The 19,174-nt window shown below is 41.1% G+C and overlaps 1 protein-coding gene across 3 annotated transcripts in view; it reads right to left on the reverse strand.

The window, feature by feature from the left end:
* prkcbb (protein kinase C, beta b) overlaps window positions 1–19,174 on the reverse strand; it is a 71,980-nt gene that overhangs the window by 13,074 nt on the left and 39,732 nt on the right. For all 3 annotated transcript variants that reach the window (XM_068335961.1, XM_068335960.1, XM_068335962.1), the window contains 8 exons: window positions 16,260–16,403; window positions 9,875–10,048; window positions 8,076–8,167; window positions 6,614–6,676; window positions 6,202–6,340; window positions 6,014–6,094; window positions 5,558–5,665; window positions 1,194–1,334 (listed from right to left, as the gene is read on the reverse strand). In XM_068335961.1, the coding sequence (XP_068192062.1) occupies window positions 1,194–1,334; window positions 5,558–5,665; window positions 6,014–6,094; window positions 6,202–6,340; window positions 6,614–6,676; window positions 8,076–8,167; window positions 9,875–10,048; window positions 16,260–16,403 (942 nt within the window). The remainder of the gene's footprint in view (window positions 1–1,193; window positions 1,335–5,557; window positions 5,666–6,013; window positions 6,095–6,201; window positions 6,341–6,613; window positions 6,677–8,075; window positions 8,168–9,874; window positions 10,049–16,259; window positions 16,404–19,174) is intronic.

Consider the following 19,174-nt stretch of genomic DNA (forward strand, 5'->3'; position numbering starts at 1 on the left):
GTGGTGTGAGATCATTTTAACCCGTTGGATTCATCGATAAACACGTCAGCCATTCAGTTTGTGAATCAGTCAGTCACACACACCAAACTACATGTGACCGACTAGAATCCAAAGCACAGTATGAGGAACCCAAAGCATACCATAACTACAGCGAAAAAGCTCACTTTATAAAATACACACATTGTTTGAATGCAGCATGCTACCGTAGGACATGAATCTTATACTTATATGCAAGATAAACACAAGGGTTCTTCAAAAAACTCCAAACCTTATTTGTTCTCAGAAGAACAAAGGCAGAAAGAGATAGCGAGCGACAGCGTGAGCAGGTGAAAGACAGGAGCAGCAAAGGACGACATCAAACGGAAAGAGAAGTGTAACGAGGGAGAGAAGAGATCAGACAACACGTGTTAGCAGACACATCAAACACCTCTGCGGAAATCAATGTCAGCGTTGAAACCCAGTTGGGTCCTAATGGTGACCTCTAACAGCCACGCATACTGTCGCGTAGATCACACACACGCAAACACACACAAAAGCCAGCGGGCTAAGACAGCTGCATAAATGCTCAACTCTTCAGTAGCAGTCCGGCCTAAGGCTGTGTGAGCACTTATTATGGTGTGTGTGTGTGTGTGTGTGTGTGTGGTACCAGATGACTTCATTCTGGCTCTAGTTAGGATCAAAATTATTTTGTCATCGCAAATATATAAGTAAATTAAAAACAAGCACAGCAAAGAAAACACACTAGACAGTTGTTTCAGGTCACTGTGTGGATGTCTTCCCCTGAGGTTGCCTCTAAACACGCTCGAACCCCAATGAGGATGGACTGTTTCTATTTACGTAGGATGTGAAGGAACTAAACTAGGGACACCGAACAACCAAAACCAGTGTCCAAAAATCTAAAACGAAGTCACTTTCACCATCATCACTGCTGTCACAAATGTTATCTTCAACATGCCTGATGATATTATCATCACCGCCTCCTGTCCTCGTCACCACTCATCATTTCCTGACCTACCCGTGTGCACTGTGCCTCACAAAAGGTGGGGGATGAGACAGAAAAATTAAAACAGAAGAGGGTCAGGTGTCAAAGAAAATCCGAGGAAGCTAGGCTGAAAAAAGGGACTGAATAGATCATTCATGCGGATTACATTTCCTTATTCGGGGTCGAATCAGGTGAGTGGGGTCAAACTCACAGCTCTTGGTTTGAATGGTGGCTGCACCTCCTTGTTCTCCAGCTTCTCCCAGTCCATGTAGCGGAAGAAGCTGTGCTCCCTGATGTCTCTCTCCCCCTCCGGACCACAGCCCAGTCGTTTGCCTGGATGCTTCGTCATCAGCTAGACGGACAAAGAGTAAATGTTGTGAATACATCATGCTTTGTGCTCTGTGTATTTAGGAATACTTCAAGTCTCCGTTACTTTCTCCTCGTTTTCTGTCGCCACGTCAACCTTCCCAAATAATCTGGAAACTAATAACTATTCATCTGACTTTCTTATGGACTCATGTTATGAACTATGGGAAAGTATTTTAAACTAAACGTTAAAATTTAAAACAAACAAATTAACGTTGAAGTTAAATGTAGAAATCAATTGACAAATGTAACTCCGAGGGAACAACCAGTCCTTACTAATTTGATGGCAATCAATTAATTGTTTTTTTTTTGTTTTTTTTTTACACTTGATAGAATTGGTGGACAAACATATTCATTATTAATTAATAGGCTGTTGGATTTCCAAGAAATATGTGGTTCATTTCAGGAACAATTGTGACAAAGCAGAATCTCTTCCGCCATATGTTTAAATTTCAACAATAATAGACAATTCAGCATGGTTTATTAGCTCCCACTAATACCATGGTAAAACAACGGTTAACTAACAAAAGTAGGCCAATGAATTCATTTATTACATTTGAAATGGTGCGTTATGTCTCCACTTGTCACATTTACATTAGCAATAGATTTGATCCAAATTATGAGACGACTGAATCTGATCTGAGTACTGCTGTGATGCCCCAAATTATCCCTCTGGCTTCATTAAAGTTATATCTCAATATTTCTGTTGACTTCCCTCAGTGTTTCTGTTGATTATTCCTACTTCCATTTATCATTATTCATAAATATTCTTATTAATTATTATAATTATAATTATCACCATTATTACTATATCTTGACTGTCACTATTTGTTCTTTCCTTCCTTCTAACCATCTATCAATTTCACAATCTATCATCTTCAGTTCTGCTCCTTGGGGCTCAAATATAAGACACCAAACTGCCACCTGCAGATAAATGAATGACAATTGTTGTTTTTCCTCTTTTTCAACTGAGGTTTTTCCTCAGGCATAATTATGGGCTGTTTACGATGTCTCTCCGCACAAAACTTTAAGAACAACACTAGTGTCAGTGAAGTCAGTGTGAGTGTGTCTGCGCATAGGTGGGATGTGCCTCCCTCAGGAGTAGCAGTCATAACTCATTAAACTAGAACTGAAATAACATTTTCCATGGGTCAGCCACACACACACACACACACACACACACACACACACACACCCACACACACACACACACACACACACACACACACACACACACACACACACACACACACACACACACACACACACACACGCATGTATGCACATTAACTTCACTGTTGATAGTATTTCATATTAATATCTCATTGTGTGACTGAATGATGTTTGTCTTCATGTCCTACACCTGTGGTCTCAGTAGCTGGACTGTAAGTCAGTGTTCCTTGGAGACTAAGACTTCTAGCTTCTTTATTCGACAGGAGTCAAGCAACAAATTGGATAACTGTTGATGGCACGCAGTGCAGTTACAAAGGCTGCTTTCTGCAGCCTTCATCATTGTGACCGTCTACAGGGAGTGACTACATCAGGTTTAGTAAATCACACAGCAGCCAGCCTGAAACAGGTCACTGCTTGCAGGACGTAATGGCATATGTGAAATTGGCATGGCTTTCTTGACCCGGTCATTCAGCATTAAAGTGCTGAATTGCCAACTGCGCTTTCCAGTGTCCCTGGCTCCAGTAGTCGCACACCTTTCTTTTGTTTCTGAGCTTGTTTTCAATATAGGCTCCACACAGAGCAAACATACTGTTGTCATCAAGCTGCATGCCCCAAGGTAGGCTGGGAATTTGTATTCATGCAGACCAGGTGTGTTTTTGCACACGTTTCTAAATATATTTCCACATGTGTGGGCAACCTCGATGAAAATAAGGGAATTATTGGGGCTAGAGGTGTGCCTGGTGACGTGAACCGTTTAAAGGATCCCTTTGACCAAAAAAACAAACAAAAACAAGATGCCTTTTTTTTTTAAACAGGATGATTGCAATAAAATCTCACAATGATGTCTTTCATTAACAGCATCTAATTGGTTTCTACAATTCTAACAAAACATTCTAGCAAGAGGAGCACTTCATTTCCTGTTTGTTCTGGATTTGTATTCATTTTGAATTTATTTTCTAGAATGCATAACGAGTTTATTTTACCCACCTTCTTGATTGTTATCTCATTAAGCAAAACCTCTGTCATCATGTTTCTTCACACTACATGCGTGTGTATGTGTATGTATTTCTCTGCATGTGCAATGACACCATTATACAATAATTCTTTACTGTAACCATGTTGAAAACATTACAAAACACCATGTACTTTACACTACAGAATATACCTTGTGTGTGTGTGTGTGTGTGTGTGTGTGTGCGTGTATGTGTGTATGTGTGTGTGCACACGTGCGCATGCATGTGGCCCATTGCTGGCTATGAAATATGGATGCTGGTCAGGTTGGAAGCAGGGGAGTGGAAATGATCACTCCCTGTCCACACATATTCCACACACTGTAACACACACACACAAACCGCAAGCTGTATTGCATGCACTCCATGCTGTACGGTACAGTAGCAGCCATTAAAGTCTTTCTAGTCATAACAACAATAAGGACAAATGCACACTGGAACTCCTATTGTTGTTGATTTGCTTTATTCAGCAAATCAACAACAACATCGGGAGGTTGCATCACAGAACACCTTTGTCTCATTTACATAAAGACTAAGACACAAAGGCCGCTGTGAGATCATTTTCAAAGCAGTTGTTAAGCTTGGCAACTACCAATTCAAGTCTTTTTGCATGTGCACATACAACACTTTCAGTAATCAATGTAATTCTGCATCCTCACAAATACATGTCAAAAGTTTTATGCAGAACTTTTGACATGAGCTTCCAGTTTTGTTGAAGTCAGAGTTTTTAAAGCCTTACTGCTTAAAGCATAAACCAAACATGTCTGGATCCAGAGATGCTGCCAGTTGTTCGACCACAACTTTCTCCACAACTTTGGACAGTACTGGTTTGTTTTTCAGCCTATTGATACAGGCTGGTGATGGATTGCATTGAGTTAACCCAGCTAGGAAGCTGTGGGGGTGGACGGAGGCAAGTCTTCATGGTCCACTGAAAATCCACTGTTGAAGCACTACAACCTAGTAATCATCACTAATACATAACACAGGGTGTGTGTGTGTGTGTGTGTGTGTGTGTGTGTGTGTGTGTGTGTGTGTGGTCATTTATCATGGTGAAGATACTCATTGTGAATTTATCTTTTTAATTTACGTTTGCCTTTCACTTCAGTATAACTCTGACGGCCTGATGATGTAGATGTGTATCTTAACTTAAGCTCGCACAGGATGTTGATTGTCACTGTTAAAGTGTGTATGTATGTGTGTGTGTGTGTGTGTGCTTGCAGTTTGTCGTCATGGTTGGTGAAGTGTAGGAGATGAGACAGAGATGTGGTGGTTAGAAAGGACTCACTCACGCACACACACACACGCACACGCAAACGCAAACGCACACACACACACACACACACACACACTTCATGCCCAGTTGGAGAGCGTCGGGTATCAGTCAGTGCTGGTAGGTCTGTTCTGAAGAGGAGTTTCCAGAGTCAATACTGCACAGGCTTAGGTTATTAGAGCATTGCAGAGTGTGTCACTGTGTGTGTGTGTATGTGTGTGTGTGCACGTGTGCGTGTGTGAAATGGAGAATTAGTGTGTATGTTTGCGTGTGAGAGACAGATAGAGAGGATGCACAATGAAAAAAGCAGAACAGCGGCTTAGCAATACACACTGCTGAGAGAAGTACAAGAAAGTAGAGAGCGGTGACAGAGAGAGAGACATGGGGGGAACAGAGAGGGAGAGAGAGAGAGAGAGAGAGAGAGAGAGAGAGAGAGAGAGAGACAGAGGGAGGGATGGAGGGAGGGAGGGAGAGGGAGGCGGGAAGCAAGACCGCTAGTGAGAGTGAGAGATGTTCCACTCCAAATAAATTTCTCCCCATAATCGTTTAAAATATGCAGGCATTTTTGTTGTCCCTCTCCATCTTCTTGACCTCTTCCCTCTCCCCTCCCTGTTCTTGCATCATTTCCAGCAAACATTTTAATATCATCCTAATTCTCTTTTCTGCGGTTTTAGAAAGAGAGAAAGTGTGAGGGAGAAATAGGAGGAGATTCTGTGAGGAGTGCGGACCGACGTGTCTGTTTTAGCATCCACTTACCCCTTTACAGATGGCGACGGCCTCCTTGGACATTGACTTGGGATAGGAGACGTGGTGCTCCATGATACTCTGAAATAATTCATCTTCATCTTCACCATCAAATGGAGGCTGGAGGGAAAGGGAGAGAAAAGGGAGAGATAAGGGAGTAGAAAAGCAAAGAAGGGCCGGACAAAAACAAATGAAATTATCATTACAAGGTCTTCAGAACCAAAATGACTTTATTCAGGGTATTCACTCAAAATTTAACATCGGAATTGCACAGTCACGTGTACTCTAACAATTATGAATGTCTTGAGAGAAATACTGATATTTATCCTATGTTTATTTTTAATTTGTAATCATGGATTGAAACATGGGAAAGCGGAATTTCTTGGATTTATTCATACAGTTATTTAATCAATTCAAATGAGAATATTATTGACAAATCATATGATCCGCAGACACACACAGACCAACCTGTCCAGCCAGCATCTCATAGAGCAATACTCCAAAGGCCCACCAGTCCACAGACTTCCCATAAGGTTGGTAAGCTATGATCTGAAATACAAGACTCTGATCAGGAACTTATTCAGAAAGACAATCTGTAAAAATGTATCTAGGGTTGTTTCACAAATTGCTGTTGTTAAGTTTTACACAGATGTTACCTCAGGAGCTATGTAGTCTGGTGTTCCACAGAAGGTCTTTGTGGTGACTGCATCATCCATGTTTTCTTTGCACATGCCAAAGTCTGCTATCTTTATGTGGCCCTCACAGTCCAGCATCACATTGTCCAGCTTCAGGTCCCTAGAAGAGGGAAAGCAGCATTAAAGGGGAATGGGACTCAATAAAACATGTCATTAGCTCATCTATTTAGTTTCCTGTCTGACATGTTACTGTGTGTAAATACTGCAATACCATAAACCTGTGTGGGTGTGATTAACTTAGGTCTTCATCAAGGATACATCATTTCAGTTAATCAATTTGACTTTGAATTTGGCTGTACAGAGTTTGGATTCAGATGTAATGTTACTATGTGTGTGTGTGTGTGTGTGTGTGTGTGTGTTTGAGGGGGTGTACCTGTAGATGATTCCTTTGTGGTGCAGGAAGAATAGACCGATGGCTATCTCTGCAGCGTAGAATCTATAGACACAAAGAGAAATGGGATACTAGACACCTCATCGGATACACTTTGCTGTACTGAGACCCAAGTCTTTCAATCAATATGTGTTGAATCACAAGCAACTCCAGCTGCCATTCATTGTGGCTTGGATAGGTCTGAGAATTCATTAAATCTCTCCTTTTTTAAGTCATTATCTATCTCTGTCTCTCTGAGTTCTGCAATTTCTGGTCCGGTAACTCTGACGAAATGTTACAGATTGACCTTACAATAAAAATGAGTAAAAAGAAAAACTACTAAAATACATAAACAATACTAAGTACTACCTCAGTAGGTTCCTCATGTTGTCGAGGAAGTTTAGTGGAAAAATGTGAAACTTTTTTGAGCTTTGCTTTGGATAGGAAACACGAGGGATGGCCGGAACCCATTCCTGTATTCCTGTCCTCAACGTTCAAGGTAGGGGATTAGAAAAATAATAATTAGTTAGAGGATGAAAGAAGAGGCTGGAGAGAAATAGCGGAATACTGTCTGTGTGTGTGTGTGTGTGTGTGTGTGTTTACATGTCTGCATAAAGGTCAGTGCTGTCTCTTCCCGATCTGAGAGTTGGTGAGACCAACAGGAGGAGTTTGGACCCAGTGACCACAGTTACCTATCAACTGCCTGGTGTGTGTGTGTGTGTGTGTGTGTGTGTGTGTGTGTGTGTGTGTGTGTGTGTGTGTGTGTGTGTGTGTGTGTGTGCAATCTGTGGACCTAAATGTGATTCTGAAAACATGACAATCAGAGTTAACAACTTATTACATGTTTTATTTGCAGGAGGAGGCAAATAGGATAAATTATAAAATAAAAGTCCCCCACGTCAAAGTTCAACTTATCATCAACATCATTTTCCAGGGAAATGTCTTGATATTATGCAATAGATAAATTAAAACCATGCTGATGGCATTAGATAAATGAGTTCCTCTCTCTGTTTGACTTGCCCTTCAGCGCTTGAAACCGTCTGCCAGAGGGAAGAATCTCTAATTCTCTGTAAAGCAGATGAAGGGCAAACTCCTCCAAGGCTCTCACTTCCCCGACAGCTCGCTTGTCAAATATGTCAGGCCTGCTGGTTTGACTTGAGACCAGTGATCTAGCCAGCCACCTTAATTACATTCTGCAGTTTTGGAGGTATCGCACCACTCACGGAAACTTGCTGCTGGATTACTCTCATTTCTTTGAAGCTCTTCAGAGCAGCAACGTGCATCAGAGCAGCTAACATATTTTACCCCCAGGCTGTGCTAGGGTTGCTCATCCGTCACCCGAGCACGTCAAACTGCTGATGACTTTCTTAAAGTGATTTTAAAATTCATTACTGCCCTGTGAAACACCTCTAAGAGTGGATTACGATTTTGTGTTATGATGTTTTGTGCGTGTGTCCCTACTTACACAGCATGGGGCTCTTTGAACTTGCCGACCTGCTGAATCTGATACATGAGATCTCCTCCATTTATGTACTCCATGACAAAATACAAACGGTCCTGTGGAGATGATGTGGTTGAGGGGTTTGGGTTAGAAAGTGATCAAAGAAAGTACATGTTCAAAAACCAGGTTAGAGGTCATCCAGAAATGATGAACGGTGACAAAAAGAGATGAAGGTGGTGCAGATAGAGAGCAATGGCTTAGAGGTACGGTAGATAAACAGTGAGGTGTCACATCAGAAAGGACTGAAGAGGAGATAAGAGACTGAAAGAAGAAGTGAGACAGAGGTGATTGGGTCGCAGTTGTGTGTACAACGACTCTTCAACTGAGGGAACACAGCAACTTCAATTTAAGACAATATTCTCCTCTATTATCTCCGGAAATTTCCAATAAGGCAGAGGATATGAGGGGGTGTGGAGGGATTTGAAATGTGTGTGTTTGGAGAAAATACTGTGGAGTTAGGGCTTTTATTGTGTATCTGTGTGTGTGTGTGTGTGTGTGTGTGTGTGTGTGTGTGTGTGTGTGTGTGTGTATGTGTGTGTGTGTGTGTGCATGTGTGTGTGTGTGTATGCCAGTTAACTTTCCATTTGACCATTTATGTGCATGCATGTTATAAATATGTGTGTGTGTATGTGTGTGTGTGGGTGTGCATGTGTGTGTGCGTGCGTACATGTGTCATAACTGTCTGCTAAGTACCATATGTATGAATCTTCTGGTCAGAGAATTAGTGCTGAGGAGGATTAAGACAGTCACTTTTGATGTGTGTGTGTCTGAGTGTGAGTGTGCTCGTGTGCATGTGTGTTTGTGTATGCACATACAGTGTATATGTGTGTGTGAGCGTGTGCTTAGCTTTCTTTACCCTACCTAATACCATTACCATAATGTTAATTTATCAATGCACCATGTATTTCTTTACGCCTACATAGAAAAGACATTTGGTCAGAGTTAAACACGAGGCCCTGTGAGCTATATTTACTCCTCTGTTGACTCATTTTCAGTGTAATATGGATTGTACGTCAGAAGATGAGCATGAATCAAGTATGAATCCAGCTTGGGTATTCCAGCTGTGAGCTGGTGACAGCGCTGCTATTAAGAGCACAGCTCTCCCCAGCAGAGCTGCTCTGACACCACACTGTGACTCCTTCAGATGAAGTACAACATGAAGGTGGAGGTCCACACAGCAACTGAACTTCAGCCACTGTGTATTCACGTGAGTTCATATAGTCCACAGAATGTGAACCCACGTTCGTATCTGACCATTAAACATGAAGCATCAAGCAGCAGGTTTGCTTAGCTTAGCTTGTGAACATGAGACAAATGTTAGCATGGCCCAGTCAAGATGAAATATGCCAACTAGCACCTCTAAGTGTGAACCGGTAGCTGGAGGGGTGTCAGTTTACCACCTGAGCACTGCCCAGGTGCCCTTGAGGAAGGCATTGAACCCCAAAAATCTGTTACCGGGGCGCTTTAGTCTGTATAAGAGTGTAAAAAGAATTTTCCACTTAAAATTTATGAAATATCTTTAAGTAACTGACAGACGAACGAACGGCAAACGTACAAAGTAAATAAATAAATGTGCTGCACTGGCTTCAACTTCCAGGAGTGCTTGGTTAGCTTTTTGCAGAAAGTGAATTAAAATTACTCAACATTAATGTAACAAATTGTAGCATAACAAGTTATTTAACATCAAAGACATAAAGGTAGTTAAGTATATACTAATTTTTCCACAATATAATACAACTGTTAAAATATTTGAGCGCACCTACCATCGTCTGGAAGGTGGAGTGCAGCTGTGTTAGGAACGGCGGCTTTGCAGGCAACGCTAGCACTCTCTTCTCCACCATGGTGCACTCGACGTCGTCATCCTGGATCACAACATCCTTCTTGAGGATCTTCACGGCGTACAGCTCGTCTGTCCCTTTACGCTCTGCCAGCATCACCTGGAGGGAGCAGAGGGGAGGACAGATGGGAGAGGTGGGGGCAGAAAAAAAGAAATTCATCAATATTCAAGATCTTTTTAGTACGCAGCTCCCGTTATGCCTTTATACAAATGTAACCTTGGAAGCAAGAAAGAAGGGAGAAGGAAAGGAAAATGAGAGAAAGGGGTTAGGAAGGCGAACGCATGTGGGAGGCTGGAAAAGCAGGAGAGGATAAGGAGAGTTCCTGTAAAGGGCAGGGATGAAGGATAGTGGATGAAGGATGTCTGACTGCTTTGGGTTTGGCAGTCAGAAGGGTAGGAGAGACAAGGAGACGCTTCATCTGCAAGACATCAGTTGAGCAGAGGGAAAAAAGGAGGAAAAAGACAGCAAAGGAAGTGATGATAGTCTCAGACATAGTGTGTCTGTTGCTCTATACATCTAATAGAGAAAATGTACATCAAAAATAAGGGTTGTACAGCAGACATGTGATAAGTGTGCTGTGCAGTTTGTTCCAAGACACATGTGAGATAGAATCAGAGTGCGGTTTGTCGAAATAATCATAAAAAAATATGCAATCGACAGCAATCTTTTTCAGGTTAATGGTAGGCCCTGCAGTTGTTGAAAATTCATATTTAATACAAATTTAAAAAGACATGAATCATTTCCATTTTCCGGCCAAGATGTGGAACTTGGTCTCATTAGGCTTCAGGACCATGGTTAAGGGCTGATCACCCAAACAGAGCAAGAGAATTTGGCTTAATACGAATTGTCAGTAAAACATGGCATTAACACCCCATACATTAAGATTTCACATGTCAAAATAACTCAGGAAATGTAAGACTAAGTGAACAGTTTGCTCTGATGTCAGACCTCATGCGGCCTTTTCAGCTTTCACATTGACGTGTCACCTGCAGAAATTCGTTCTTATTTTATTCACTTCTCTGTGAACTTTTGAGCATATATTAGAAAAATACACAATGAAAAAATAGTATTTGATTCCAGTGAATTTCTTGCTATGTTGATATTTGGTGTAATACATGCTTCACAAACAAAGCCTTGACCTTCCAGTCACAGCTTTGCAGCTATTGGCACACAATTTCATTCAGGATGAATAAAGAATATATCTATGGATGTATCTATTTATTTATTTATGAATTAATCTTTTTTTCTAGATTCAGCACAACAACACAGACAAGAACAATTTTCAGTTGTGTTTATGATCGCTTTGACAAAGTGATTGTTTGAAAATACCTGAAAACACATTTCTGACAAGCCAATAAAGGTTATAAAAAAGGCAAGAAGGAAACTGAACTAATAATTGCCACTTGAAAAACAAAGAGCATGGTTTTTAAAAAATGTGGTGCTGACAAAATAGAGTCTATACGTAGGTTGTCAGAGTTTTCAGGTGAAGGGAGAAGGCAGGAAAGTCAGGAAACAACTAAGAAACCAGACAACAAAAGGAGTAAGGACTATGACACGTAACAATGAAGAACCACAGACAGGAGGGAAAATGAGACATAGGTGACATCTAGTCAAACTGATGTTTGATGGCTAGAATGAAGATGGTCACCTTTGGCTGACTAAACTAAATTGACCATTTGGTGCCAATAATCAATGATTTCAGTCCAGGATTGCACAGTTAATCTCTCTGACCTTTAAAGCATAGGGCTCTGCTCTGGAGTTTCTTTACTATAGACAAAGGACAACCGTTAACAGGAGTGTAAAGACAGATTTCAGATTAAAAAAAAAAAGATTTGTTGGATGTTCAGCTTCTCTTTGTCATTTATGGAAATCAGTGAGGACAGAAAAAAGGGATTACTTTACATTTTTTGAGTACACATAGTGGGGGTGGTGTGTGCGTGTGTGGGGTGTGAGGGGGAGGATGAAGATAGAGGTGAGTGAATGAGGAGTGGGGGATTTAGATTGAAGGGCAGGAGGACTGGCGGGACACAGGGAACGGGAGAAAAAGAGACCGGTGGCAGTCAAGCAATTGAGAATCCTATTTGACTTAAATGTTACGTGGAAACATGTCTGTTTGTAATTACAGCTGTGAGACTGTGAGATATTGTCTATGCATTACTTTTTAATGTGTGATTTGTGTGAGTCAGCAGTTACAGAGTCTGGAGAAAAAGTCTGCCTCACATTTACCGCTGACAGTCTCCAACAGACGAGTAAATGCTTCCGTCTCATCTTCCTCTCGTGGGCATCCTGCTCTCATCTCCTTTCCTATCAACATACCACTTCTTTCTTTTTCCCTGTTTCTGACTTTCCTACATAATTCTTCCTCCTCCACTCCTGTACTCTTATATTTTTCCTTGAAGAATCCAAATGTCGCTGCAAATAGCAAGCCAAATGCAGGTCAAGTCTGAACCTCATGAGTCATCTCATGAGGTCGCAAAAGTTCAGCCCTCCAGACTAAAATATGTAATTATATTTGCAAATGTGACTATTGAACGGGGCTTCTGTGTGCATGTAGAAAACTTCAACAAAAAGGACCTTTAAGGGAGCCGTTCCTCACTTTACAAAACACATTTAGCTGCATATCAACATAAAGACTTAAAACAGCTCTGTCAAACCAAACAAAAAACCATTTACCAACACCTCTAATGCCCCATCACACTAGAATAAATCCACCAACATCTATTTTGTCATCACTAGGAAAGGCAGAAAATCAACATTCATTCCCAACGCTAGAGTATTTAGTGGCTCTAGCGTTGATACATACCAGAGATGACTTGAACATTACCATGATGCTGTGATGCATGTTAACTTTGACAGGTAAATACTCTAGTTCACCATAACTATGGTAACATTGTCCATCATGTTTTCTCCTGTTCCCTGTTTTCCAGTGGGATCATGAGATTTATTTGTGAGTACGAGTAACTTCTTGAGTTGGAACCTCATACAAATACAAATTTAACAAATGAATTTGAAAAGAAAGAGTGTTCATATCTTTTTTACGGTCTAAACAAGAACCAATGCAGTCATCCCACAACACCCCTGAACTCAAAATTTTACCCTGATCTACCTGCATAAGTCAATATCAAAGCTAGTGCTGTGACCTACTGTCATTGATCAAAGCTCTAACTTTGATCTATGGTCTTACGCACACTGGCCTTCTCCCTTGTCTTTCTATCTTATCTGGTGCCAGAGTGTACAAAAGTTGAAATTTGACCCTGACTTAGTTTTCACAAGGTCAAGGTCATCATCTCATTTTCATCCCCTTGGCCACCTGGGTAATGTACTTTTTGTCTCATCTTTCTATCTGCAACAGTTGCGAAGATATTTGGTGGACTAACGGACGGACAAACACTGACAATTACAATACACCACCACTTTGAAACGGGATGTAAAAATTGCAATAAATGAATCCACCCACATTGTTTTATATCTTCATGCTAAGCTAAGCTAAGCTACCTGACTTATATTAAAAGGAAAGGTAATGAATTGTATTATTGTTGAGCGATTGTCGTCCTAGTTCATTTTGGAACAAAGAGTGTTCTTTCACAAAATGGCCTATTATAAGATTATAAAGCAAAATTGAGTTGCAATTTTTGGTTCTTTAATTTGACTTCTCTTGACTTTTATTCTTGTGAACAACGGATTCTCTCAACTAACAGCTAAAACCTCTCTGAGTTTCTTTGCATCAGACACGGCAGGAGAACAGGACTGCTGTCAGAAACTAAGGAAAGTTGTAACTTATGTAAATCAGCACAAATTAAAGTCTCTTTCTGAGACTGCTGACCACACAGCCTTCTTTTTCCTGTCACTCTAAAATTAATAAAAGAGTTTTAAAGTTTTATCATAAAGCGAGGCAGTGACCGGGCATGAGGAATGTGGAAGAAAAACGGCTGAGCATGACTAGCATGCTGGGTTTGTAGTTCCCCAAAGGCTAATTGAGTTTTAGGACCTCGACAGCTGATCTTAAATCCAATAGTATTTTAGTTTGTACCTTTGATTACCATGCCTGCTCATTTGCATAAAGCACACATTAAGGTGGACCTGAAAACTCAAGACATTTTGCAGCTGTCTCTTGGAAAGCAAGACAGACGAGGAAAGAGAAAGTCTTTAGTTTAAAATCAAAGAGAAAAGCTTTAATCTCCACAATGAGCTGATAAATTTAATGTATGCAACAGCAAACATGCTGACTGAGCAGAACCAACACCTGCTCACGCATTACAGGTTGATATGGATGAATGTCAGCTTAATTTTCTGAATGGAAAGTTTATCATACTAGTAATTCATCAGATACAATAATCTAGTTATTGGGTTTGGGATACTACAGTGAATGCAGCACAGATGGAAATTTGTGTGTGTGTGTGTGTGTGTGTGTGTGTGTGTGTGTGTGTGTGTGTGTGTGTGTGTGTGTGTGTGTGTGTGTGTGAGTAAGTGTATCTGATTTGATGTAAATGTGTGATTTGACGTAAATGTGTGTTTTTAAGGGCAGCCATATTTCAAAAAGGTTAATTCCAATCTCTATAATTACATTTTAATATCTTCTGAGGTTGGATCTAAGCTGGTGGCATGCTTTAATAAATGTTTGACAGGTGCGCGTATGTGTGTGTGTGTGTGTGTGTGTGTGTGTGTGTGTGTGTGTGTGTGTGTGTGTGTGTGTGTGTGTGTGTGTGTGTGTGTGTGTGTGTGTGTGTGTGTGTGTGTGTTTGTGCTTGCTCATCACATATGGTGGCAGAGTGACTCTATGTAAATACAAACGGTATAAAGTTTGAAATGAAGGACACCATGTGGCCTGAAGCTCAAGAACAAGAACAAGGACAAGAGAAAAGACACTTAACAACAGAGCTTTTTTCTGGCATTGTTACAGCATCCAATGGCTGTACACTTAAATGTATTTTTACATAAATCTTATTTTTAATGCAGTTATTACATCAAGTCAGATTTCATGTCTCCTCAATGATCAGTGTCTCACTCCAGATCATTTTGATCACAGTGCCACAAACCAGCAACCCTACCATGAGTTGGGATTATCAGCATCACACTTCTATCTAAAAATGATGTTCAGGGTCATTTAGTCATTTGATTTCCAGGATATTTACTTACACATATCGTACATGATGTAACTGAGGCAGTCTGCCACACTGTATGCACTGTTCCATGTTATATGAAAGTCTTAAAATTATTCTAAATGATCACTTATTATATGATCAATACAGCAATGAAACAATGTAGAAAACATTTATAGCTTCCTGGAGCAAGAGCACAATCAACCCATCCCCACAAGAAAACATGTGAACACATGCCAACTAAATGTACATTTGATGTGTGTGTTCAGGTCATGTATAACACATGAAGCCCGCTCTTGCTTTTGTCTGCACAAGAGACACGTGTGTGTCTCCACAGAGAATGTTAGCAGCGGTCTCGAGATGCTGACATCAAGCAGCATCCTGCACAAATGCAGGAAGTCTTAGAATGATGCATGTGCCTGTTTGTATATGTGGTTCAGTTCGTATCTGTGCATAATACAGGCCTGATGGAAGAGTGTTGTGTGGCCAGTTCCTACAGCGGGTGTGTGTTTGTGCATGTCAGGATTGTATGTTTGTGTTGGGTATGCCAGTTGCGGTCGACCCTGGGCTCAGACTCTCCACATTGACACATCAGTGTTGCTTTAAATGCCTGTTACCATGGAAACAGGCTGCCGGCACACAGGTCTGCTACACAGACAATAGACTCTCACTCTTTCTCACCACCCCTACCACTTTACCAATCGTTTACCTAATTTTCGCTTTTGCTCCCCCTCTTTTTTCCATCTCCCCATTCTTCTCTTTCCCGCCTTGATTTTCTTTCATCCATGTCAGCCATCCCTCTCCGAGATTTGCACCTCCTTTCTCTTTCTCCCAGTTTTCATTCAGTCTGACATTTGTACCTCTTTCTCAATTCATTCATGTCAACTCGGATGCCATGCTATCACATCTCCATCTCTCCCTCTGCCTTCATCACTCTCTCCGCCTGTCACATCATCCTCTTCGTCAGTCTTTCACTTAATCCATCTTTGTCTACCTGTGCTTTATCTGCCTTAACTCCTTCCATCTCTATTTTGTCTCTCTGTACAGCTTTCCTCTCCTCTAAGATCCCACCTGAGAACACAAAACTGTAAATTTTTAACTGAGCTCAAATATTCATTAGACAAATTCATTCAGCACATGTTTAGAACTTACGTTCATCCTCTCCTTTAATGTACATAATGAGACAAACACATCTGCAGATATGACCTCACCTTTCCGAAACTGCCCTTGCCCAGCACCATCAGAAAGTTAAAGTCGGACAGCTTCATTCGATCTTGATTGCCGTTGGAGTCGAACCGGGATGCAGCATTGGCTGATTTTCCTTCTGTGTGCTTGCCTGGACCAATTTTAGCCCTCTGATTGAAGACAGAGAAAATTGGGGATAATTAAGCACAACATTGAAAGGTCATTTTGTGATATTTGTAGGACTTTTGTTGAGGAAAGGGTTTTATTTCAAGACTTTTTGAAAGACTGGGAAAAAACCCAAGGAGGAATACATGTTAAAAAGAGACAGTTTAAGCATTTTGTGATTTTATTTCCCTTTACACTCCACTAAACACTTTCCACAACAAGTACGGCCTCTCTGTGAATCTGCCACTCTAACCAAACGTGACTGTTGCCACCTCCCTTGTTTCTCTCCTTCAAACACTCTCCCACTCACTCCTTTCTCTAAATTCTTCTTAATAAACATATCCTGGCTCTGATTCTGTCACTACGTTTTTCACTCTCTCTCCTACTCACTCAGTTTCCATCTCTCTCTCTCTTGCTCTCTCAGTCCATTGGTCTCTGCATCGACCTTGTCTCTGTCTTTCTCTCTCTTTCTCATTCTGTCTGCTGTAAAGAACTATTCTAATCTTAAAATCTAATCTAATTATAATCCCTCTTTCCGTTTTGTTAAGCCATGCTTCGATTTAAAAATGGTCTTAAGACATTAAGAAAATGCCCGCACCCTCAGAGACAGAGGAGCAGGACGAGTACATCTTATCCTATCTTATCTCAAACTGCTGATCCACATCGATGCTCCCTTCACTTATGTCCTGTGCAGTAATTTCTCTGCTGCCTTGTCTAGAAAATTGCCAGAGTGAGGCATCCAAGTGCCCTGCTGCTCCCTGCGTTTGTTGAGTGTGTGTGTTTGTGTGTGTGTGTGTGTGGGGGGGGGGTATGGAAGCAAATAGTGCAACCCGTAGGATTCTCAACTCAATGGGTAAAAGACTCTATCTGTCTCCATCTGTTCTGACACACACACACACACACACACACACACACACACACACACACACACACACACACACACACACACACACACGCACACACACACACACACACACACACACAGAGGAGCAGTGGAGGAGCAGCAGAGCACACTGAAGTCTTCAGAGATTGATGTTGCTCCCTGACTCTATAGTCCATGTTGGGGTTTGAAAATGGACTATAGACTGTTTGAACATGTTTGAAAAGGGGCAAATGCTGCAGTAAAATGTGATGCAACAATGACAACTTGTTGTGGGTTACCGTCTCCAGCATTTATGCACTTAACTGCAGTTGTTCTGGTTATACGGTTACCGTTTACGATACCATAAACCTTTGCCAACATGGTGTTTGCAAAGCCGAAGCACTAGGGCGATGTCACCATGATGATGTCATGTCTACTCAGGTATGACCAGATGATTCCTTTACTTTTGTCAGTAATTTAAGAATGATCAACAAAATAAGTTTTTCTATATTCGGAAAGAACTTTGTCGTCTTCTTACCTCCAACATCAGTGAGGATGTGCCGCATTATAACTGGTTCTAGCTAAAAAATGGATCTGACTAAAGCCATTGAACTGAGAGGGGTATGGTCGATGGTTCCGCGTGAGATCATTGACCTCCATATATGGTATAATTTACAACTGCTGGAAGATTATTATGGACCAAAAAAAACCCCAAAGAAACCCAGCTGCTGATTCAAATATCAGTCCAGGTGGACATTTCAAAAGACCCAAGATAACTTCTGAATCACATCACCCCCATACTCAAAAAGCATGGCCCTGACATAGGCATCACTTCTGAAGGATTGACCTAATGCATCCATTTCACAGGTGATGATTTCAAGATCATTAAAATTATCTGTTTTTAAATGAACGGCTGTTAACGGTCCTATTATTATCGTAACTGGCTGTTATTTGTTGAACTTTGTGATTTAGAAATAATTCCGGTAGATGTTACATTAATATTCACTGTTTGTCTGTTTGATATTAATCTATCTTGTCTTCTCCTTTGATTTAGCTACATGTAGTGCATGTGAATCTGAAAGATGACAGAAGAGAGAGACGGCAGAAAATAGGAGAAAAAAAAAGACAATAAGACTGAAGAAACAAAGATGAAGTGGAGGCGGTGTGAGCTTGGGAAAGGGCTGAGAAAGAGCAAATTAATTTGTTGTAATTGTTGAACAGTTTCTTTTGATCAACATGTCATAAATGCTTAAACTAAAACTAGACATAGCCTCAGGTCCAAGTGTTGATAACTTTATGGACAAAGCAGCTTTCTGCTAGTGCATCGAAGAATGTTCTGACTTCGGATCGGATATGTGTGTCTACACATATAAAGTGTGTGACTGTGTCATGCAAGTGCTTATATGAGTTACAAAGGTCATAAGTTACAAAGGTCATGTGAACATGTTACCAAAGTGAATCCCTTCATCTCTACTTTGAGTACTTGGGCTAAGTTGAGCTAAATATTTCCGAGCAATCCTTCAGCTACAACTGGGGAAAGTGAGAAAACAAAAAGATCACTGATCATGTCGTCTTCAGCCGTTTATCTGAATCTGGGTAATTTAGAGCGGCAAATTCACCTAAATTGCGTTTTTTGTTGTTGGTGGCAAGCAGCCAGAGAAGCAGTCGAGAACCCACAAAACAACCACAGGGAAAACATACAAACTACGCTGAGAAAGGCCCCCCTCTGAAGAAACAGCGCTACCCACTGTGCCACCCTGCTGCCTATGTTTGTGTTGAAAGTCACAAAAAGACAGAAGGAGAGGTGAAGTAAGGACGTAAGGAGGAAACACAGATTTCCTCTCTAAACTGCCAAATATGCTAACGAGTGGGCCTACTGGTCAGTGACACACACACACACACACACACACACAC

This window comes from Antennarius striatus, chromosome 16 (genome assembly GCF_040054535.1).
Source record: "Antennarius striatus isolate MH-2024 chromosome 16, ASM4005453v1, whole genome shotgun sequence".
Lineage (NCBI taxonomy): Eukaryota > Metazoa > Chordata > Actinopteri > Lophiiformes > Antennariidae > Antennarius > Antennarius striatus.